General features: G+C 53.7%; 2 protein-coding genes across 4 annotated transcripts; one reads left to right on the top strand and one right to left on the bottom strand.

Moving 5' to 3' along the window:
• The first annotated feature begins 2,453 nt into the window (after positions 1-2,453).
• Positions 2,454-8,831, top strand: Sh2d3a (SH2 domain containing 3A). Of its 2 annotated transcripts, XM_090328731.1 has the most exons (9): positions 2,454-2,560; positions 3,598-3,947; positions 4,279-4,355; positions 5,273-5,760; positions 5,859-5,974; positions 6,118-6,292; positions 6,378-6,489; positions 7,985-8,170; positions 8,657-8,831. In XM_090328731.1, exons 1-9 carry the CDS (start codon positions 2,492-2,494, stop codon positions 8,827-8,829), a joined length of 1,746 nt encoding a protein of 581 aa, XP_090184857.1. In that variant the 5' UTR covers positions 2,454-2,491; the 3' UTR covers positions 8,830-8,831. The 2 variants fall into 2 exon arrangements, with proteins under 2 accessions (XP_090184857.1, XP_090184867.1); XM_090328741.1 differs by lacking the exon at positions 3,598-3,947.
• Positions 8,832-9,347: 516 nt separating this feature from the next.
• On the bottom strand, positions 9,348-21,977 carry Trip10 (thyroid hormone receptor interactor 10). Of its 2 annotated transcripts, XM_090339917.1 has the most exons (15): positions 21,901-21,977; positions 20,558-20,673; positions 20,419-20,475; positions 18,316-18,463; positions 18,163-18,225; positions 17,890-17,994; positions 17,675-17,803; positions 16,041-16,187; positions 15,741-15,935; positions 14,509-14,676; positions 14,151-14,260; positions 10,621-10,753; positions 10,297-10,436; positions 9,872-9,990; positions 9,348-9,757 (listed from the first exon to the last, which is right to left on the bottom strand). In XM_090339917.1, the coding sequence occupies exons 1-15, from the start codon at positions 21,922-21,924 to the stop codon at positions 9,609-9,611; spliced, it is 1,803 nt and encodes a 600-aa protein (XP_090196043.1). In that variant the 5' UTR covers positions 21,925-21,977; the 3' UTR covers positions 9,348-9,608. The 2 variants fall into 2 exon arrangements, with proteins under 2 accessions (XP_090196043.1, XP_090196047.1); XM_090339921.1 differs by lacking the exon at positions 14,509-14,676.
• Positions 21,978-22,020: the final 43 nt, after the last annotated feature.

Consider the following 22,020-nt stretch of genomic DNA (forward strand, 5'->3'; position numbering starts at 1 on the left):
CAGAGGAGTTAACATTTCATAAGTCAGGAAATGAGTATTTTTCTTTTTTGGATAGTCTCATCCCTTCCTTCATTTTCCCCCAGTTTCCCTTTCTCATCCCTGCTCACAAGCTGCATAATTCATTTTCCATATCGTGTCCTCAGAACATCATGATTGCATTTGTTCACCCTCCTTTTCTCCCCCAACAAGCAGAATTTTTTTTATTTTTTATTGTAATTAATAGAAGGGTTACATTATATTCACCAGATAGAGGGTGCATTACTTCACAAACATTGATACCCCTTCTCATGTTTTTGACCCCATTTATCTCCCCCAGAAAAAAAAATTTAAAAGCACACACAAACAACCCTCCACCCCCCACACACAACATAAATAACCCATTTCCATGTCCCGAAATTGGTTTCGATAAATAAATAGTATTTTACATCGTCAGAGTAGTTACTCCTTTGTGTTCCTCCTCTACCGGTATCCTCCCGTGGTCTGACTGTTTATGTGTGAATACATCGAGTCCTGTATAGTTAATCGTGTCCAGTTGTGTTTTTAGATCTCGCTTCCACATATGAGAGAAGACGTGCCCCGTCTGTGTCTCTGAACTCGGCTCACCTCATTTAACAGGATGTGTTCTAGTTCCATCCACGTCCCTGCAAATGACACCGTTTTGTTCTTCCTAATGGATTAATAAAATTCCATGGTATATAGGAACCACCTTTTGTGGATCCACTCGTCTATTGTGGGGCATCTGGGCTGTTTTCATAATTTGGTTGTTGTGAATAGTGCAGCAATGAACACAGATGTGCAGACGTCTTAACAGTATACTGACCTGGGGCCAGGAGTTTGGCCTCGTGGTAGAGTGCATGAAGACCGGGGTTCCATTCCTTGGTATCATATTCATAGAAAAAGCCAGAAATGGTGTAGTGGCTCAAGTGGTAGAGCTCTCGCCTTGAGAAAGCCCAAGGACTGTGCTCAAGCCCTGAGTTCAAGCCCAGGACTGGCAAAAAAAAAAAAAAAAAAAGACAGTATATTTACCTGTACTGTTCTGAGTCAATGCCCAGGAGTGGTATGGCTGGATCTAGGGAAGTTCTATGTTAATATGTTTTTTTCCAGAATCTTCAAACTGTTCTCCAGTGCAGGTTCCTTTTTCTCCACATGCACACATGTTATTACTTGAATTCTTGATGGCTTATATGCATTCATTTTTAAATCATGTATCTCATATAGGACCAAAAACCTCATAGATTTTTATATATAAGATTGCACAGAATAAATGTTTATTTATACTTACTATAAACATGTACTTACATGTTATATTGTCCCATGTCTATATATTGTTAAATAATAAACATGTAGTATGTAGTATAATATATAGTATCATTCAAGATCTAGTGTAAGACACAACTATAATAAACATACAGAGATAAAATATGTATATGACTTTAGCCTGGTGCCTGTGGCTCATGCCTATAATCCTAGCTGTTCTAGGAGACTTAGATTTGAGGATCATGGTTCAAAACCTGCCCTGACAGGAAGGTCTGTGAGCTTTTTATCTCCAATGAACTAGCAAAAAGCCAGAAGTGGAGCTGTGGCTCAAGAGGTAGAGCACCAGCCTTAAAAAAGCTCAGGTAAAATGGAGCACTTGTGGCACTCACCTGTAATCCTAGCTACTTAGGAGGCTGAGATTTGAAGCCAGCATGGTCAGGGAAATCCTTGAGACTCAGAAAAAGCTGGAAGTGGTGCTGTGGCTCAAGTGGTAGAGCACCACTAGCCTTGAGCAAAAGAACCTCAGGGGAAGTGCGCTGGCCCTGAGTTTAAGCCCTAGTACATATATATATATATGTATATATTTAATAATATGAAATGTTTTATAAACCAACATATATTATTTACAAATAGAATAAAATTTGATTTTCTTTATTAAAATATAATAAGCTTATTTTTATAAACATTGATTTATAAACATATTACTTTGGAGGTAAGGACATATATTCTGGGGTTGAAGGGAACTCAGCAGAGCAGTTCACGCTTAGCATGCATGAGGCCTTCAGATGGATCCCCAGCATGGGAAAATATGTGTAGTATATAGTTAATATTTAAATACAGCATTACACGTATTATTCATAATATACAGAAGCTGTCCTTACATGGTTGTAAGAGCTGGGAATGAGTAGCTTGCTCCATTTAGAATGGATATTACGCATTACCCTATATAGCATGGTTTGGTTCCTGGTACTGGGCCTTGAACTCAAGGCTCAGCTGTTACTCTACCACCCGAGCCAAGCCTCAATATGGCTTTTTGGTGCTTAACTGGGGATGGAGTCACAGATCTCAGCCTCCTGATTAGCGGAGATGACAGGCGGGGACACTGCAGATGGAGGAGAAGGCACTATCCCAGCCACTTGACACACAGTTTCACTGTTCCCATTTGCAGTTGTGAAAGACTGAGGCCTGCTGGAGGTGCAGCACTCAGCCCTGGCCCCCCACCCCCCGGAGCTCCATGCAAGTGCCCCAGGATGGAGAAGACCTTGCCTGCCAGCCCTGGTACCATGGCCCCCTCTCCCGCCAGGTATGCCCTCTGCAGGGCTTGAATACCACCTAGTGGGGTGCTGCCAGCCCCGGCCTGTGGATGCCTGGGTACTGAGGGCCGAGGTCTGCTGGGACCAGTTGTACCTAGAGGACCACTGCTGAAGGTGTCAGTGGAAAGGAGATGACCTTCAAGGGGCCTCCTTGACCCTGCCTGTCCCCCCAATCCCGGGGCTCTATCTCCCCTGGTCTCTCTCAATCTAATGCCTCTTCCCTGAGTCCAGCTCAGGCACACATTCTGAGGAGACATGCTCCTAGCTCTTTTGTGCTTTATTTTTCAATTAGGGTCTTTTCCTTTTTTCTTTGGTGCTGGGCCAGTTTCACTACAAGCCTATGCCTCTTGCATATCCTGGAATACAGACCTGATCCACTATGTCTGGTTTATTTGTTGGGATAAGGGTTCCATAACTTTTTTTTTTTTTTTTTTTTTGCCCAAGACTGGCCTCACCTATGACCTTCCCAATGCACGAAACTCTCAAGTAGCTGGGACTATAGGGGGTAGCATAAACTACCCCCACTCAGCCCAGTTGAGGGCTTTTCCTTGAAGCCACATTTGCACAACAAGCCCTATGGATTACTCAAGAGTGCAATTTGCATTGGTCGGCACCAATAGCAGCTGCAATCGACAGTCCCAAGACACCGCCAGCCTATCACTTGTTCATTAATGATCCAAAGTGGTTAGAGTGGGGGGAAGCGGGGACCTCAAAGTCCCCACTTCCCCGGGTGTTGGGGGTACCTCAGTGACATAGAATGAAACCTTCCAAGATTATGCAACAAGGTTTTATAGGTCAGAGGTGGACATTTCCCGCACAACTTCTGCTTACAGTCCATTTGGCCAGATCATATCACATGATGAGACTCTATAGCACGGGATTCTGGGAAATGTAGTCCAAGTGCCTGCCCTCAAGCACAAGAGGGTGTAGTGTGGTGTGAAACTGCCCAGTCTTTGCCTCTAGGAGAAATGTTTCACTGGGGTGAGGGAGAGGTAAGTCATCACTGATCGCTTTCTTCTATTCTCAGAAGGCTGAAGCTCTTCTTCTGGAGGATGGAGATTTCCTAGTTCGAGCCTCAAGGAGCCGTGGAGGCCATCCTGTGATCTCATGCCGTTGGCAGGGCTCTGCTCTCCATTTTGAGGTGCTCCGAGTGGTTCTGCGTCCCCGGCCAGGCCGGCCCGCTGTCCTCTTCCAGCTGGAAGATGAGAGATTTCCCTGCATGTCTGCCCTGGTGCACAGCTACGTGGCCAGTGGACGTCCACTCTCCCAAGCCACGGGAGCTGTGGCCTCCAGGCCTGTGGCCCGGCTGGGCTCTCTGTGGCGCAGCTTTAGTGAGGATGCCCTGACGGACAGCCCAGCTGAGATCAAGCATCTCAGGTGTTCAGTCTCTTTACTCCTTTGATACCACCAACCCCACCAGCCCAAGTCGCTTTTGGGGTGCAATGAAACATGCTGACCTCTCCCTCTGAGACGGCAACGGGAACCCCGCCTCCTGCCTTTACCATCTGTGGTCACTAAAATCCTCTTCACATGTTGCTCAGGGTTCCCATAAGAGTCGATCCCTGGTTGGTTGGTTGGTTGGTTGGTTGGTTGGTTGGTTGGTTTGAGCCACAGGTACAGAGTGACTGGATATGGGGTTTGCCAGGCATTGTGGGAGCTGTACCAGCTCAGCCTGGGATGCCAGCACTTACTCACCTTGTTTCCCCAGGGCCAGGAAACGGAGCACCAGCCAGCCCGTGGACTTAGAGCATTCAGGACAGTCAAAAGACCCTTCAGAGGGACCAGGTGAGAGACTGCCATAGCTCTCAGATCCATTCGGTCACTCACTACCTTGGTGATCTCAGGGGTAAGGAGATTTAACCTCTTGAAGCTTCGGCTTCTTGCTCTGGAAAATACAGACAATAATGCTCTCCATGTTGTCATGGTGACACACAGGTACTTTGTAGATTGTTTAACAATGTGTGTTTCTAATGATTCCCAGAAGCCTAACAATGTTCCATTCAGGATTGGAATCTCTAACAACTCCTACTATATATGCCCTTCTTTTTCTAGTCACTTAGTCCTAGCTGTTCCTGGAATTTTCCAGGCTTGTGCCTGCCCTTAGGCCTTTGCACTTGTAATTCTTACTCTTCCTCCAACCCTAGCTCTTCAAATCAGACAGTGAGCTATGGATAAATGAGTGAATCCATTGTTCCAGGTACCAGTAGCTCACACCTGACTTCCTAGCTACTCAGGGGGCTGAGATCTGAGGATCACAATTCAAAGCCAGCATGGGCAGAAAAGTGTCAGATTCTTTTCTCAAATTAACCGCCAAAAAAGCTGGAAGCTTTTGAGCTGTGACTCAAGTGGTAGAGTGCTACTCTTGAGCAAAAAGAGTTCAGGAACAGCATCCCGGACCCTAAATTCAAGCCCCAACATCTGCACCCCCCCCAAAAAAAGAAAAGAAAAATAAAGGATATACTGTGTATTGTCAATATATTATTGGGAATACACAAAACTACAGAAGAAAGTTATTTTGAAACCACTGTTCAGTCTGTTGCAACACGTAGCTTGTTGTTGATGAAAGTGTTAAGACCAAAAGGTTTGCTAAGATTTGCCTGAGTGTGTAGTGAAAGCAAGGCATTCACAAACTCCCCTTGGGCCTCAGTTATCTTGGGGATATGCTCCCATCCCCCTCCCCCTTGCCCCTGTTTCACCCCTAGGATCCACTACAGTGCCTGGATCTGCCCTGCTCAGGGTAGGCAGTGACTCACTGTTGCTGAAGACCCCAGCTCCCCTGGGAGAAATGGCAGACATTCTCAGGGCCTCAGATGGGCAGCTTCATGCCAAAGCACCAACCAAACCCCTTCGGACACCCTCCTTGGTGCTTGGTGAGGCCTCTGGACACTCTCCAACATACTGTGAGCTGGTACCCCGAGTGCCCGGTGCCCAGGGAGTATCCCCTGGTCACAGCTGCCTCGAGCCAAAGGCCCACTGGTGGGAGGCTGAGGAGGAGGAAGAGAAAGAGGAGGACGGATGTTTTGTAAGACCACAGGCTGAGGTCTCCTTCTGCCCCCCTGACCATCCCTCCTGCCTGCTGGGCTGCCAGAATCGGCCCCTGGACCCCCAGATCCTACACAAGCTCCGTGGTTTGTTCCTGGAGCACCATCCTGGAAGCACGGCCCTGCACCTGCTGCTGGTGGACTGTCAGGTGAGCCACCTGCCAGGTTCACCCAAACCTCCAGGTCAAGGCTCTGAAACCAGGGTAAGATCCAAGCAAAGCTCCATTTACCCGATGGTCTCCGCCAGGCTGCAGGCCTCCTGGGAGTGACCAAGAAACAGCGAAGTGCCATGGGGGTGGCCTCGGGCCTGGAGCTGCTCTCACTTCCCCACGGACATCGCCTGAGGTTGGAATTGCTAGAGAGGTGAGCAGGTGTCCTGCAACGGGGAGCGGGGGGTCCCTGAATCCCCGGGGAGAAGGGGGTGGAGCATGGCCCTTCCAGTCCCCCCTCACCCTCGCATTACAAACGCCCCTACCGTCCCCAGACCCTTGCCCTCCCCTCTTCAGGCTGGAGGCGCTGGCGCTGGCTGGGGCGCTGGCGGTGCTGGGCTGCTCGGGGTCCCTGGAGGAGCGCGTGGCGGCCCTGCGGGGCCTGGTGGAGCTGGCGCTGGCGCTGCGGCCCGGTGCGACGGGGGACCTGCTGGGGCTGGCGGGGGTCATGGGCGCCCTGCTCATGCCCCAGGTGTGTGGGGAACGAGGGGGAGGAGGCAGCCGGAGTGCAGGTGCCTGGTGGAGGGGAGGAGGCAAGCGCCTGTTCCTTTACCCAGGTGTCTCGGCTGGAGCACACGTGGCGCCAGCTGCGCCGGAGCCACACCGACGCTGCTCTGGCCTTCGAGCAGGAACTGAAGCCGCTGATGCGGGCTCTGGATGAGGGTTCAGGTGAGGGACAGTCCCAGGGTTTCACATACTTTGAAGCCCCAAGCCTAGTTTTTGCCAAAATCTATCCAGATCTAGGCCCCGCCCCTATACCAAGCCCCATCCTGCCTCAAGCCAGGCCTAGACCCCAGGGCTCTGCCCAGACAAAGACCACGTCCAGATCCGAGGACTGCTCCCAAAGGCCACACCCAGACCCCAGGGCCTCCCAAAGACCACGCCCAGATCCCAGGACTCCTCCCAAAGGCCTCGCCCAGATCCCAGGGCTCCTCCCAGGCAGAGACCACGCCCAGACCCCAGGACTCCTCCCAGGCAGAGACCACGCCCAGACCCCAGGGCTCCTCCCAGGCAGAGACCACACCCAGACCCCAGGACGCCTCCCAGACAAAGGCCACGCCCAGATCCCAGGACTCCTCCCAAAGGCCTCGCCCAGATCCCAGGGCTCCTCCCAGGCAGAGACCACGCCCAGACCCCAGGACTCCTCCCAGGCAGAGACCACGCCCAGACCCCAGGGCTCCTCCCAGGCAGAGACCACACCCAGACCCCAGGACGCCTCCCAGACAAAGGCCACGCCCAGATCCCAGGGCTCCTCCCAGACAGAGATCACGCCCAGACCCCAGGAGTCCGCCCAGGCAAAGACCACGCCCAGATCCCAGGGCTCCTCCCAGACAGAGACCACACCCAGACCCCAGGGCTCCTCCCAGACAAAGACCACGCCCAGATCCCAGGGCTCCTCCCAAAGAAAGACCACGCCCAGATCCCAGGGCTCCTCCCAGACAAAGGCCACGCCCAGATCCCAGGACTCCTCCCAGACAGAGATCACGCCCAGACCCCAGGAGTCCGCCCAGGCAAAGACCACGCCCAGATCCCAGGGCTCCTCCCAGACAGAGACCACGCCCAGACCCCAGGACTTCTCCCAAAGGCCACGCCCAGACCCCAGGGCTCCTCTCAAAGGCCACGCCCAGTATCTAGTTACCCCCCTCGCTTTGGGCCCGCCCAGATTCTAGCTCCTCCCTTACCCTAAGCCTTTCGGTCCTATGCCTCTCTCCCACCCTCTCCCCTCCTCCTTCCCTCGGCCGCGCCGGTATTGTAGCGCCTTCCCTGTCATTAGACCCACCCATCCTTGGCCACTCCCTTTTTACAAGATCTGCTCCAATCCTAAGGTCTATCGGGGCCTCACCCTCACAGACCTCTTCTGCCCTGGGCCCTGCCTGAGTCTAAGTCCCCTCTCCATACTGGGGATCTTCCTCTTCCCTGGGCCCCACCCCTTACCCCGGGTCCTAACTTATTAGGCCCCGGCCTCGCACACACCCGGAAGGCTAAATTCAACCTTCATTGTCCCTTCTGCTTCTCCGGGACTCAGCGCTAACGGGCCTCGTAAAGGGGAGGAGACAGCCCCAGGCCCTCGCCGAGACCCCACGCTGAGCCGCTAGCCCCGCCCGCCGTGCCTGGCCACGCCCCTCGCGGGCCGCCCCGCCCACATCCCCTCCCCACCCCGCAGGACCCTGCGACCCGGGCGCGGTGGCGCTGCCCCACGTGGCGCCCGCGCTGCGCCTGCTGGAGGGCGAGGACCTGGCGGCGCCGCCGGCCGAGAGCTGCGGGCTGCTGCTGCGCGCGCTGCACCGGGCCCGGTTGGCGGCCCGCGACGCCTCCCAGTACCGCCGGGCCGCGGCCCAGCGCCTGCGAGGTGAGCGCCCGAGGCCGGGGCCCCGGAGGCCCCCAAGCTAGCGGAGCCACCAAGTTCCGCCCTCTACTCCAAAACCCGGGGGCCCTGTCCTGCAGAGCCCTCCCACCCGCTTCCCAGGGGACCCTGACCCCCAAATCCAGAAGTCCCTGGGCCTCCTGCCCCCCCCTCCCCGGGATCCTTCACCTGGTCCGCCCACTACCACAGGACGCCCCTCCACCCACCTCCCCAACTCTGCCCCGAGGGCGGCCCTGACCTCGAACCCCGCCTCCAGGCGCCCTCCAACCCCCACCCCATCTCCACAACGTCTGCGGATCCGTCTCGCTGTCACCCCGCCCTTGTTCTCCCCGCGCCCTCTCAGCGTCCCCAGCCATACAGAGCAGTCCCTGGGCCCAGGCTGGGGTCAAAGTCCCACAGGGAAAGGGGCAGGTGAGGGAGGGTGGGGCGCGGCCTCCGGGCCCGCCTCCAGCCCACCTGACCTGTCTCCAGGATTCCAGCCACACCCGGAGCTAAGGGAGGCCCTGACCACAGGCTTCTTGCGCCGGTTGCTCTGGGGTAGTCGAGGTGTCCAGGCACCCAGAGCCCAACGCATGGAGAAGTTCCAACGTGTTCTCAGTATCCTGTCTCAACGTCTGGAGCCCGGAGGCCCCCCTTTACCCTAGGGACACTCCCGGGACACTCTCCCCACACACAAAAAGAGGGTAAGAAATTGTCCCTTAAAATACGCAGTCGCCCTGGAGCCATCCAGGTACCTAGAACACCATCTTCTCCATGCCATACCCCTCTGCACCAACACCTGGTAAACATGAAGTCTTCAGATCTGGTACCAGAGTTCAAATGCCCTTTCTGTCTCTGAAAAGCTGTGTGGCTTCCCAGCAGATCTCTTGACTTCTCTGTGCCAGCCTTCCACCTTAAAAGTGCTTTCTAGGGATTGCGGTTGCAATGAAAGCTCCCTGCTTCTTAAAATGCATGCTGGGCATTCAGTAGGTGCTCAATAAACACAACCTGTTCTCAGCAGGCTGATTTCTTTCCTGGAGCTGACAAATCACTCCCAGAAAGGCACAAATGGGCCAAGCTCACCTCCCCTTCTTCATTTCCTCTGGCCTGGAAAAGGATTGGCTAACTGAGTCCCAGTATCTAAACATCCAAGGATAAGGCACACACTCCCAGGTATTTTATATAACCTTTTTATATAAAACAAAAAATGGCCCAGGCCAAGTGGTAGGAAGAAAGGTCTGGAAACCTAAGTATGTTACATCCAGGCTGGAAGGCACAGCAAGGCCACGGAGGGGGTGACGGGTGATCGGGGCAGGGCCAGCAGGTTACACAGGTCATAGCGGAAGCCACGAGGGGCAGAAATAAAGTGCATAGGTTCTGGGGGCCCCCCGTGGCCCAGAAGCAGCAGCCGACAGCCCCCCTTCTTCCCCAGGTCAGGCAGGGTTCAGTTGAGCGTGATTCGGAGGTAGGAGGTGGGCACATAGCCCTCTCCTCCCTCTTTCTGCCTGACCCTCGTCCAGCCATCTCCTTTATCTTCTTCCATCACCAAGAGTCCTTCACCCTCCATCATGGAGATGGTACCCTCGCTGGACCCTGTTGTGGGGTAAATTTGGGCACATTTAACCAAAGCATAGCCACACACACGTACTCACACACTACAGCAACCCAAATAAACCCCCACCCCAGGTCTGGCCAGGGTAACTGTACCCTCAAATTGGTAGATGGCCACGCACTGGCCAATGGGGGATGTAGGCTCCTCAAAATCTTCATCAAACTCTGTGTAAATAGGGGTGTCCTGGCCCTCTTCCAAGGGCGTTTCCTCGGAGCTGGTTGGGGAGAAAAAAAAGGCTTAAGAGCCAGGCACTGAGAGCGAATCCTAGCTACTCAGGAGGCTGAGATGTGAAGCCTGCCCCGGCAGGAAAGTCTGTGAGACTCTGATGAACTACTCAAAAAAAGCTGGAAGCGGTGCTGTTGTTCCAAGTGGTAGAGCGCTAGTCTTGAACGCAAAATGCTCAGGGACAGCACCCAGACCTTGAGTTCAAGCCCCAGTAAAAGAAGGGGGGTGGGGGAAGAGGAAGGAAGGAAAAGAACACAAGACAGGCCCCCTGGAGCCCTCTGGGCTCCCCATCTACCTTTCTTTGTTCTCCTGGGAACTGCTGCTGCTGCTGCTGTCTGGTGGAGCACTGGCTGGGGGGTCAGGGGCCCTGGCGTGTCTCCCCAGGCTGTCCCCACGGTTGCTTAGGACCCGGTTTTCGGCTTCTGCCAACCAAGCCTGGGATGTCAGGTGTGGGGGGTTAGCCTGCTCTGGATCCAGGGATTTCCTGAGTCTCTCCCTTGCAGGCCCAAGGCAGACAGCTGGGTCCCTCCCTCAAAGCCTCCCTGTCCCCCCATCCCGCAGTGACTCACTTGGCCAGGCCCTGAGGCCCCCGCCCCTCCCCAGGGCCTTCTGGTCTTACCTCATACTTTTGAACTTCCAACTTGAGCCTTTCAATATTATTCAGAGTTTCTGTGATTCGGGGCTCCAAGCTGGCCGGGTCCCCCATCTGGGGTGTCTTCTCATAGACATCTTTCATCTTTTTCAGCGCATCCCTAATACCAGACAGACAGACAGACAGAAGAGAAGTGCAGTGTGGGTTCACCGATGAAAAGCACATTCTTGATATGGTTATAAAGACAAATGTGGTAGTGCATGCCTGTAATCCCAGCCCTGGGGAAGAAATGACTGCAGGACCATGAAACAGAAAACGACAGCTCAGATGCGGAAGCTGTGTGCAGTAGTTCACACCGATAGTCCCAGCTACTCAGGCGGCTGAGGAGAGAGTGTTGTTGGAGCCTAGGATGTCAAGGTCAGCCCGGGGAACACAGTGAGACCCCCATCTCAGAACTAAACCAACCAACCAACGTACAAATGCAAGCACTACTACACTGCTTGGGGTTTGAGCTTTTCTCAGTGGCATGTGTTTAGGACTTGTTAAACTTCATGGGAACCGTGGCACATGTCTGTAATCTTAGCTACATAAGAAGCAGAAGTAGGAGGATCACAGTTCAAGATGTCAAAAAGTGGGGCCAGGAGGTTGGCCTAGTGGTTAAAGTGCTTGCCTAGCATGCACGAAGACCCGGGTTCGATTCCTCGGTATCACATACATAGAAAAAAGCCGGAAGTGGTGCTGAGGCTCAAGTGGTAGAGCTCTAGCCTTGAGAAAATCCAAGAACAGTGCTCAGGCCCTGAGCTCAAGCCCAGGATTGGCAAAAAAAAAAAAAAAAAAAAAAAAAAGATGTCAAAAAGTGTAAGGCCCTACCTGAGAAGTAAAAGAAAGGCTGGAGATTGGGTATGCATGGCCAAAGGGGTCAAGCATCTGCCTAAAAAGTTTCAGTACTGCCTCGAGTGAAAGTTATTGAAACTTTGCCTCTGTCTGCTTGTCTTGAAACTGGGGAAAACGTACCAGTATCTGAGACCAGAACAGTATTTGGTGCAGAGTGAGTCATAAATAGTATTCAATTTCTTTTTTTCTTTTTTCTTTTTGCAAGTCGTGGGGCTTGAACTCAGGGCCTGGGCACTGTCCTTGGACACTTATTGCTCAAGGCTAGCATTCTGCCACTTGAGCCACAGCAGCCACTTACAGCTTTTTTTCTATTTACCAAGGAATCGAACCCAGGATTTTGTGCACGTGAGTCGAGCAGTGTACCATTAGGCCCTAGTATTCAGTTTTTTTCTTCTTGTCCAGGGGTGGAACTCAGAGCCTTACACTTGCTTGGCTGGCTTGCTCAACTGGCGCTCTACCACTTAAGTCACATCTCTAGCATGGCCTTTTGCTAGTTATGAGACTGGAGTCTCACAGTCTTTTCTACCTGGTCTGGCCTAGAATTTCAATCCTAGATCTCAACCAGTATTACAGGCATGAGCCACCAGCAACCACTTTCTTTTTTTTATAAGTAGATGGAGAAACAGGAAGACACACAATAAAAGCTTCAGCAAAACCAGGTTCTGTGGCTCACGCCTAGAATCCCAATTAATCAAGAGGCTGAGACCTAAGGACCATGAGAGACAAAGTTGTGACTCTTAGACTCTAATGAGCTGGCAAAAAGCCGGAAGTGGAGATGTGGAACAAGTTAGTAGAGTGCCAGCCTTGAATGTAAAAGTGAAATGGGAGTGCAAGGACCTGAGTTCAAGTCCCAGTACCAGCACACACACACACACACACACACACACACACACACACACACACACACACACACACACACACACAGAGAAAAGGACTCAGGGTGCAGCCGTCCTGATTTCAGCTGTGAGTCCTCTATCTCTAGTACAAAATCCCAGGAACCATGAAGCATTGTACCTAGAAGAGCTATCTGTCTATGGCAACGTAAGCATTTGGCTGCCTGCTGAGGAGTGGTGGATGTCATCTCTTATGTAACCAGGCTGGGAGGAGAATTTTGTTGTTTGGAAAGAATGAGTACAGATTTTCTGCTTTTTTGGAATCTGGCACATCTTCAGTAGCTACTGTTACGGGGTTCCCCACCCCGGCCATTCATGGAGTTTGAACTCAGGGCCTGAGCACTGTCCCTGAGCTCTTTTGCTCAAGGCTCAAGGCTAGTGCTCTACCTCGAGGGCCACAGCCCCACTTCCAATTTTTGGTGGTTCCTTGAAAAGTGTCTCCTGGGCTTTCCTGTCCAGTCTGGCTTTGAACTGAGATCCTCAGATCTCAACCTCCTGAGTAGCTAGGATGACAGATGGGGTTGTAGGTTTTATACGTGCTTTGATTATTCACTGGATAAACCATCACCCATTTCTCTCCCTTGATCCAAAGAAGGCACTGACTGAGATTGACGGATTCCTTTGATATTGAACCATCTTTGCATGGCCGAGACAAAACCACACTTACATTGTTTGGGGTGAAGGGTGTCTCCCAGTGCTGGGAATTGAACTCAGAGTCTCATGCAAGCTAGGCACACAGAAGCATTCTACCACTCACCTATACCTATCAGCTGTATGTATGCATGTGTGTGTGTGTGTGTGTGTGTGTGTGTGTGTGTGTGTGTGTGTGTGCACGCCAGTCCTGGGGCTTGAACCCAGGGCCTGGGCATGGTCCCTGAGATTTTTCTGCTCAAGGCTAGCATTCTACCACTTGAGCTACAGCTCCACTTCTGGCTTCCTGGTGGTTCATTGGAGATAAGCATCTCATGGACGCTCCTGCCTCAGGCAGGCTTCAAACCACAATCCTGAGATTTCAGTCTCATGAGTAAGTTAGGGTTATAGATTACAGGTGTGAGCCACCGGCATCCAGTCCCTCAGGCATTGTTTTTTGTCTATCATGGGACTTGAACTCTGGACCTGGGCATTGTCCCTGAGCTCTTCAGCTCAAGGCTACCACCCTACCCCTGGAGCCACAGCCTCACTTCTGGTTTTCTAGTGGTTAACTGGAGACAAGAGTCTCACAGCCCTTAGTGCCCAGACTGGCTTTGAACCATGATCCTCAGATCTCAGCTGTCCGAGTAGCTAGGATTACAGGTATGAGCCTGGCTTCTTTCGGGCATTTTAAAATTCATTTTTTAACTCTTCTGTTGTTGCAGTTAAATATACATAACATAAAATTTACCATTGTGGATTTTTGTTTCTTTTCATTTCAAGGTTTAAACTCGGGGCCTCAAGTTTCTTTGGCTTGCCTGTTTAGCTGGCGCTCTATCACTTGAGCCATAGCTCCAGCCTGACTTTTTGATGGCTATTTTGAAAAGAGTCATGGACTTTTCTATCCAGGCTGCTTTGAATCTCCATTTTCTAGATCTCAGCCTCCTGAGCAGGATTGTAGATCTGAGTCACTGTTATCCAGCCTGTCCCTGCAGGGGCATTTAAGTCTGCTGTTCCTGGTTTTGAGCAGTCCTGGGGATGGGAGCCAGGACACAGCTCATGTCAGGTAAGCAGTGTCCCACAAAACCACGCCTGGAACTGAGGCACCCACCGGTGTCCTCCCGGTCCTGCTCCCCTCACCTCTGATCCACCTCCTTCTGCAGTTCTCGATTCCGTTCTTCCAACTGTTGCTGCAGCCGTTTTCTCTGCTGCTCTGGGGGTAAATGGCTAAAGTCTTCTGTCACCACCGTCTGCAAGGCAGAAAGAGCATTGAGTCTGGGGCTCGGAGGGTCAGCGTGAAGTCCCTGCCTCGCTCAGTCCTGAGATATAGCAAGTCCACAGGCCTCCCCTGGCAGGCTGGGGCGGGGGGTTGGAGGGTGGGGGCATGCACACTTGCCAAGCAGGAAAAAGGGACCCATGGTGGGCTGCAGGAAGCGACCCCCAGGGCCCCGCACCAAGCCGGCTGGAGTCACTGCCCCCTCCCCCAGGCCTCACTTACCCGCCAGCTGCCTCGCAGGCTACGGAAGGACGCTAGCCGGGGTTTGACCGACTTACTGAGCTCGCTCAGTATGGCCAAGGGGTCACGGCCGGAGCGGGGGGATGGGGGTCCATTAGGCAAAGCCGAGGTGTGGGGTCCCCCCAAGGGGGAAAGGGGTGGGGGGCGTGGCTACGGGCAGGGGCCAGGGAGTGGGGGCAGGGGGAAGAGGGCAGGCATGGCAGATGGATGGATGGACATAAGGATAGACAGACATAAAAAAAAAAGACAATAAAGATGGGAGGGGAGAAAATAGAGAAAGAAAGAGAAAAATAACGGTAAGAAAATCACAACTCAAGATTTCTAAGAGCAACATATAAAACTGGGGTGGGTATGAGACGGTGAGCCCGAGGCCAGCCCTGCTCTGCACCCCACAAGGCCTGTGACCCTTAAGTCTTAGGTCCTAGGACTAAAGAAGACCCTGGGCGAGGGCAGAGCCAGGAGGCCCCCGGGCTCAGAGTCTAAGAGTCAGAAAAAGACGCATGCAGGAAATCCAAGTATCAGACACACAGACCAAAAGTGGGGTGGGGGGAGCAGCTGACAAGTGGTAGATGGTGGGGGGACACATCAGTGGGATCACTGCCCAGAGGACAAATAAAGCTGGGGGCTGCAGGTAGAAGTCAGGGTGAGGATGGGACAAAAAAAAAAAAAAAAAAAAAAAGACCCAACGGGAAGCTGGAAAATCCAGGTTCTCAAGTGGTAGTGGTAGAATGTGTGCCTAACCAGACCCTGGGTTCAAATTCCATACCACCATCCCCTTCTTTCCCATCAAAATGACACAAATCAACCAGGAGCTCCAGCACCTGCTACGGAAACAGGAGTTGCATGGGGATACACCCCCGAACCCTAAGAATAAATGACATGTGAATCCAGGGAATGGAGAGATGCTGTCACCAGCCCTCACTCAGCCAAACCCAATCTCCTCCCCCCACCGGAAACAAAAAAAACCAACAATCTTCTCCAAGATCCCAAGCAGACAAGATGCCAAAGCCCCCCCTCCAAGAATCCCCCTCGATCTCAGGGGATTCTTGGGCCAATAAGCCTCCCGCCCGCCTTCCCTTCTCTCCAGCCCGGGCCCACGGCCAAAAGGAAAATTCCTGCTCAGGACTGGGCGTTCCGGTGGCTGGAGCTGACTGACTCCACCGGCAGTCATCGCCCCCCCCCCAACACTGCACCCCAAGAGCCCTAGCCCCCACCTTGTTCTTTTTGCCAAAGGGCCAGCGCATCGCACGGCTCCGGCAAGAGCCTCGGAGCTCAGGCCGGCCATCAGATGGGGTGCCCAGGCTGCTGTCTGAGGGGGCCCGGTTCATGGGCTGGCTGAAGTCTTCGAATTCCACATCGCCGGGGCGGGCGAAGCCGGACTTGTGCTGTTCCACCAGGACCTGAGAGTCCTGGGGAAGCAGGGGGTGAGAGGGCCGGGCTGTCAGGGGCCAGGCCCAGTGCCCGCTTGCAGGGGGATTTTCCCCCCCCACGCCCACCCCAGCCTGGGCACCTACATTCTTTGCATCCACAGCATCTGCTGCCACCTTCATGCCCTCCAGGCACTTGGCAATAATGGGGACTACCTGCAGCTCCGCCTCCGAGAGCAGCCCGTACCCCGCCCCGAGGCGGGCCGCCCTGCGCTCATCCATGTCTTGTAGTTTCTGTAGGGGATGGGGTTCAGGGTGAATCAGTGCCGATTTCTAGTCCCCCGCCTCCCCTAACTCCAAACACACACACACACACACACACACACACACACACACACACACACACACACACACAGAGTTCAGTCTTGGGGTGGGAGGGGAGAGGGACCAAGAAGAGTCTCACCAGGCCGGGAGTTTGGCCTAGTGGTAGAGTGCTTGCCTAGCATGCACGAAGACCCGAGTTCAATTCCTCAGTACCACATACATAGAAAAAAAAAAAGCTGGAAGTGGTGCTGTGGCTCAAGTGGTAGAACTCTAGCTTTGAGGGAAAACCCAAGGGCAGTGCTCAGACCCTGAGTTCAGTCACCAGGACTGATTAAAAAAAGAAAAAAAAAGAGGGAAGTATCAGAAAGGAGGTCACCTCAAAAAAAAAGAAGATGGTCAGGCACCTGTAATACTAGCTACTCAGGAGACTGAGATCTGAGGATCGGGGTTCAAAACTAGCCTGGGTAGGAGATTTTTATCTCTAATTAACCATCAAAATAAAGCTGGAAGTGAATAAATGCAGCGGTGGCACTCACTAGACACTACGCTGAAAACAAACTATACAACTCTTGAGTGGGGATGGGAGGGAAAAACCAGGAGAGAGTGAGGGAGGAAGAGGGCATTGTCCAAAGAGAAATGTACCCTTTTTTTTGGTTGTCCTTGTTTGTGTTGGTCGTGGGGCTTGAACTCAGGGCCCGAGCACTGTCCTTGAGCAGTTTTTGCTCAAGGCTCATGCTCTACCACTTGAGCCACAGCTCCACTTCTGGTTTTCTGGTGGTTAATTAGATATAAGAGGCTCAGGGACTTTTGCACCTGGGCTGGCTTTGAACCACATCCTCAGATCTCAGCCTCCTGAGTAGCTAGGATGACAGGCAAGAGCCACCAGGGCACAACCTAAGAAATGTTCTCTTTACCAGACTTATGTAACTGAAACCCCTCTATATATCACCTTCACAATAACAATAATAAGAAAAAAAATTCAATAGTTGGAAGTAGAGGTGTGGCTTAAGTGGTAGAACACCAACCTTAAGAAGAAAAAGCCAGGCAAAAACTAGAGGCCCTGTGGTAGAGCGCTAGCCTTGAGAAAGCACAAGAGCGCTGTCCTTGGGTTTTCTCAAGGCTAGAGCTCCACCACTTGAGCCATAGCACCATTTCCAGCTTTTTTCTATGTATGTGGGACCGAGGAATGGAACATGCTAGGCAAGCACTCTACCACTAGGCCAAACTCCTGGTCCGAAAACCTGTTTTGTTTTGTTTTTAAACCTGGGGCTTGGATGAATGAACAGGAGTTTGAAGAGAACAGCAGAGCCTCCTTGACAGAAAGGTAGAGGAGAAGCAGACTCTCCTGTTACTCTAGGTATCTAATTCTCTTTCAATCTAGGAATCTGGGCAGCTGGGCTTTTGACCTATGTGTAGGAGTTTAGGGCAGGGGTGGGGGAGAGGCTTGAAACACTCACGTCAAATATCTGGGGCATCTGGGAAAAGTAGAAGTGGGCCTGGTCCCGGTTGAAGCGCTGTAGCTGGGCTGCGTACTCGTTCTTGCTCTCTTCAGCCATATGGCTGCGGAGGTGAGCCTGCTGCTTGGCCTAGGAAAGAAACACCATGGTGGGTGACCACAGGTGGGTCCCATGCTACCCCTTGAAGCCCATGCCAGCCCTCACAGGACACGCACCTTTTCCACGTCCGCCTTGGTGGCGTTGATGTCCTGATCCAGCCGTTCGGCGGTCTGGGCGGCCTTCTCCGCCTCCCGGCAATCACGCTCGAATTTACGCTTACTCTGTGCAGACAGAATTCTTAAGAGCATGGAGGACTGGCTGCCCCCCATCCCCATTCCCACCCCACCCCACGCAGGGGGAGGAGGGGGCTCAGGGTGCATGCTGGGAGACCGAGGGGAAGGGAGAAGAGGAGGGGAGTCAGTGGAGCAGGAAGGGTATATGAAACTCACATTCTCCAGCTGTTTGAAGCCATTTTCCAGCTGCTGCTGGGCCCGCCGTCCTTCCTGGAAATGCTGGGAGGAAGGAAGAGAGGAGCTGATGGGGGGGTTCAGGCGGGAGTCCCAGGCTAGAGGGCTGCTGGGGGGGTGGGGAGAGGATCTCACCATCTTGCGCTCTTGCTTCATCTCCTGGGAATACTTGGCCAGCTCCAGGCACACCCGCACGGTGAGGTTCTCGGCCACCAGCTCACGCTGGCCTGCGAAGTCATTCACCTCCTGGAGAAGCTGCACGAATGATTGCTGCTGGCTGAACCTAGAGGCCCGGCAGGGAGGGGTGATCAACACCCCTCGACTGAGACCCCAGCCGGCCACCCCCAAAGCAAGCTGAAGCTCTGATTCTTCCCCACACCCCAACCTACCATGCACATGGGTTAGATTTTACATCTCCCTCACACATCACCTCAACGGGGTGACCAATATTTGGGGGGAGATAGAGGGAGGAGGCCAGGTTGGCCCGGACTAGCCTCCATGCCTCAATCCTCCCTGCCTCAGCCTCCCCAAGGCTGGGATTACAGGCAGGCACCAAGGCACCCAGCACCTATAATTGAATTTTGTATAAACATGAATGCAGTCACTCCTCAGTATCCACAGGGAATCATTCTGAGGACACCCGCTGGTACCAAAATCCAAGGATGCTGCCATCTCATATAATGGAAGCATGTGCCTGTTATTTGCATAGACCCATAGCTCATACTCTTACACACAGTCATTTCTGTGATTTACACTACTGGACAGAATGTAAACCCATGACCCAAACCTTTGCACTGCTTTGTTTATTTAAGTAATAATGACAAAGAGCAAAGATAGCTTTGATAGAGGAACTGTTATTCTTTTTCTTTTCCTTTTCTTGGTAGGGGGAAGGTACTAGGGCCTAAACAGAGTTAATGATCTCACTGGGCATTCTTGCTGGTAGTTGGTGCTCAACCACTTGAGTCATGCCTCCAGCCCTGCTTTCTTCTGGCTAACTGGAGATGGAGTCTCTCATATTTTTCTGATGGGGCAAAATTTGATCCTTCTGGATCTCGGCCTTGAGTGGCTAGAGCCCACCAGCACCTAGCTTAGATGAGATGCTTTTAATTAGGGATGTTTCAATCCTCAGAAACAAAGAGGGGAAAATGGCAGTCACAGGACATGGGCTGAAAGTGTAAGAAGTTATCCATAGACCTTCTTAAAACACCTAACGCTTTGGGGGCTTTGGGGATTCCGGAAGGAAAATGAAGGCTGAGAATAAAGCTCAGTGCTTCCACAATGGCTCTGGGCTGGGTGCTATGTAACACAACCACTCAGTACTCCTTCTGGGAAACGCTGCAGGCAACCATTGAGCCCATCTCACAGACAAGGAAAAGAAAGACTCCAAAAAAGTCCCCTGTCCCAAGCCACTGGGGTTATTTACCTGAGAAAAATTCCCTTCACCGATGAGCAAAGTAAAGAAGGCCAAAACCGCTAGTCTCGAAACCAGCGGAAGCAAGGCACCGGTGATTTGTGCCTGCAGGCTTAGCTACTTAGGAGGCTGAGGTCTGAGGATCACAGTTTGAGGCCAACCCAGGCCACAAAAAAATGCCCGTGACACTTAAAAAAAAAAAATCATTTTTTGTCAGTCACAGGACGAGAACTGGGGACCTGGGTGTTGCCCCTGGCCTCTTTTGCTCAAGGCTAGTGTTGTACCACTTGAGCTCCAGTTCTGGTTTTCTGGTGGTTCGTTGGATGTTATGAGTCTCACAAACTTGCCAGCTCAGGCTGACTTTGAACCGTGATCTTGAATAGCTAGGATGACAGGCATGAGCCACCAGAGCCCAGCTTTTAATTCTCCCTATACAAACTATACATCATAACACTGTATTGGAGGATAGGCATATAGTGTAATATATGGTAGAGCAGCTAGCCTTGAGCACATAGAGGCTCAGGGTTCAAGAGAAAGAAAGAAAGAAGGAAAGAAGGAAACAAAGAAAGAAAGAAAGAAAGAAAGAAAGAAAGAAAGAAAGAAAGAAAGAAAGAAAGAAAGAGAAGTTAGGGAGGGAGGGAGGGAGGGAGGGAGGATGGAAGGAAGGATGGGAGAGGAAGGGAGGTCAGGGACTGAAATCCCCAGCCAGGTCATCTGGGATCCTTGCCTTTGGGCTCCAGGCGGGAACTGGGGTGAGGGGGGAAGTTGGGGGGACCAAGGCGCCCCCTCCCTTCAGCCTGGCCCTCCCAACCCCCCTGCACCCTTACTTGGATTCGGGCTCGTCTTTGGCGGGTCTCTTGGGCAGATACTTTTTCACCAGGCTCCTGGGAGGAGACAGAGAGGCTGAGCCCCTGGGTGGGGGGGGGTCCCCCGCGATGCGGGTCCCGGGGCTCACCCGGGGCTCACCGCAGCTGCTTGGCGTAGGCCTGCTCCACCTCCGTGCGCTCCTTCACGAACTTCACGTAGCGGTCCAACAGGTCCAGGCCCCACTGCGTGTGGCGCTCCAGCACCTCGAACTGATCCTGCCGCGGGACGGGGCGGGGCGGGGCGGGTCAGGACCCCGGGGGCCGCGCCCCGGACCCCGAGCGCCGGCCCCGACCGGCGGGCGGAGGAGCGGCTCCCGGCGCCGCCCCGGCGCGGCGCGGGCAGGACGCTGGCGGGAGCCCCCTCCCCTTCCCGGGAAGGGCCGCGGAGCGGGGCCGGGCCTGGGCCGGGACGACGCGATCCGGGGGCTCCGGAGGGCCGCGGAGTGGGGTAAAGGCCACTCCCCATGCGCCCCCCCCATGGACTCCCCTAATCCCCCCCAGATTCCGGAAAATCCGGCCGGCCTGGCGTGAGTCAGGGCCAGAGAGGGGCAGGGTTTGCTGCAGCCTGAGGAGGGGTGGGGTGTGTGTGTGTGTGTGTGTGTGTGTGTGTGTGTGTGTGTGTGTGTAAGGGGGGACCTAAGAACAGCCAGAGGGCAGGCACAGCAGTCTCAGATGTGTGACTCAGTTTCCCTCGGACTCCACCACACCTCCAGAGTTGGAGAGAGGGTGGCGATCTAGCAGTTACTCACGCTCGCTGCACCCAAGAGTGGGGGGGGAAAAATCCTATCTCTCCAGAAAGTGGAGGGGTCAGAGGTCCAGCTAGGATCCGGGATGGGGGGGGTGTGAGGGGAGGGCCGCCTGGGGTCGGGCTCAGGGTCCGGGGGGCGCCCCTGCCCCCTCCACGGGCGTCCCGAGGTCCCCAAGTGTCCGGCCGGGGCTCGCCGGTCCCACGTGGGGCGGGCGGAGGGAGGTGGCTGGAGGGTTTCCCCCCCACTCCTTTCCCCTCTCCTCCCCTCCCGGCCGGACACGGCGGCGGGCAGGGACCCAGGGGCGTAAGATAAGTAAGCCGTCTGCCCCGCCAGGGCGCTCAAAATAGGTGACCTCGCCCGGCTGTCCGGGGCCTGGTCTTAGGACTTTTTCTTCTTTTAAATGTTTTTGTAGTCACTTTGAGTCACCTCGTGCCTCAGTTTCCCCGCTACAGCCCGTAAAGATCTACCCCGGACGCCTCGGAAAGTCCAGAAAACTCATAAGAGAAAACTCCTGAAAGAGCATGGAGGGCAGAGGGCGGGGACACAGGGGTCAGGGGAAGGAAAAGCCCCAAGGAGCCCCAGGCTAACCGTACCGCGCGGACAAAGCGGGAGGAGGGGGGAACATCTGGTTCCCCCCGCCCCCGTTCCCACTCTCAGTATCTTGAGAAGTTAAAGCCGGGCCGATCGCACTCACCCACAACTCAGTGCCCCAATCCATGCTGCTCCCGCCGCCGATCCCGCCGCCGTCGCCCCACCGCCGCCGCCGCCGCCGCCGCCGCCGCCCCGGTCCCCGCCGCCCGCCACCCTCCGCGGG

This window comes from Megascapheus bottae, chromosome 1 (assembly GCF_031878675.1).
Source record: "Megascapheus bottae isolate mThoBot1 chromosome 1, mThoBot2.hap1, whole genome shotgun sequence".
Taxonomy (NCBI): domain Eukaryota; kingdom Metazoa; phylum Chordata; class Mammalia; order Rodentia; family Geomyidae; genus Megascapheus; species Megascapheus bottae.

What these genes read in the sequence shown, in the direction of transcription:
- Sh2d3a (XM_090328731.1), top strand. Translation starts at nt 2,492, where the DNA reads ATGCAAGTGCCCCAGGATGGAGAAGACCTTGCCTGCCAGCCCTGGTAC. An exon ending in GCTGAGATCAAGCATCTCAG is followed by an intron (nt 3,948 to 4,278) that starts GTGTTCAGTCTC and finishes TTGTTTCCCCAG; the next exon opens with GGCCAGGAAACGGAGCACCA. An exon ending in CGCGGCCCAGCGCCTGCGAG is followed by an intron (nt 8,171 to 8,656) that starts GTGAGCGCCCGA and finishes ACCTGTCTCCAG; the next exon opens with GATTCCAGCCACACCCGGAG.
- Trip10 (XM_090339917.1), bottom strand. Translation starts at nt 21,924, where the DNA reads ATGGATTGGGGCACTGAGTTGTGG. An exon ending in TGAAGCAAGAGCGCAAGATG is followed by an intron (nt 18,226 to 18,315) that starts GTGAGATCCTCT and finishes CCTTCCTCCCAG; the next exon opens with CATTTCCAGGAAGGACGGCG. An exon ending in CAGAAGGAGGTGGATCAGAG is followed by an intron (nt 10,754 to 14,150) that starts GTGAGGGGAGCA and finishes GTCTGGTATTAG; the next exon opens with GGATGCGCTGAAAAAGATGA.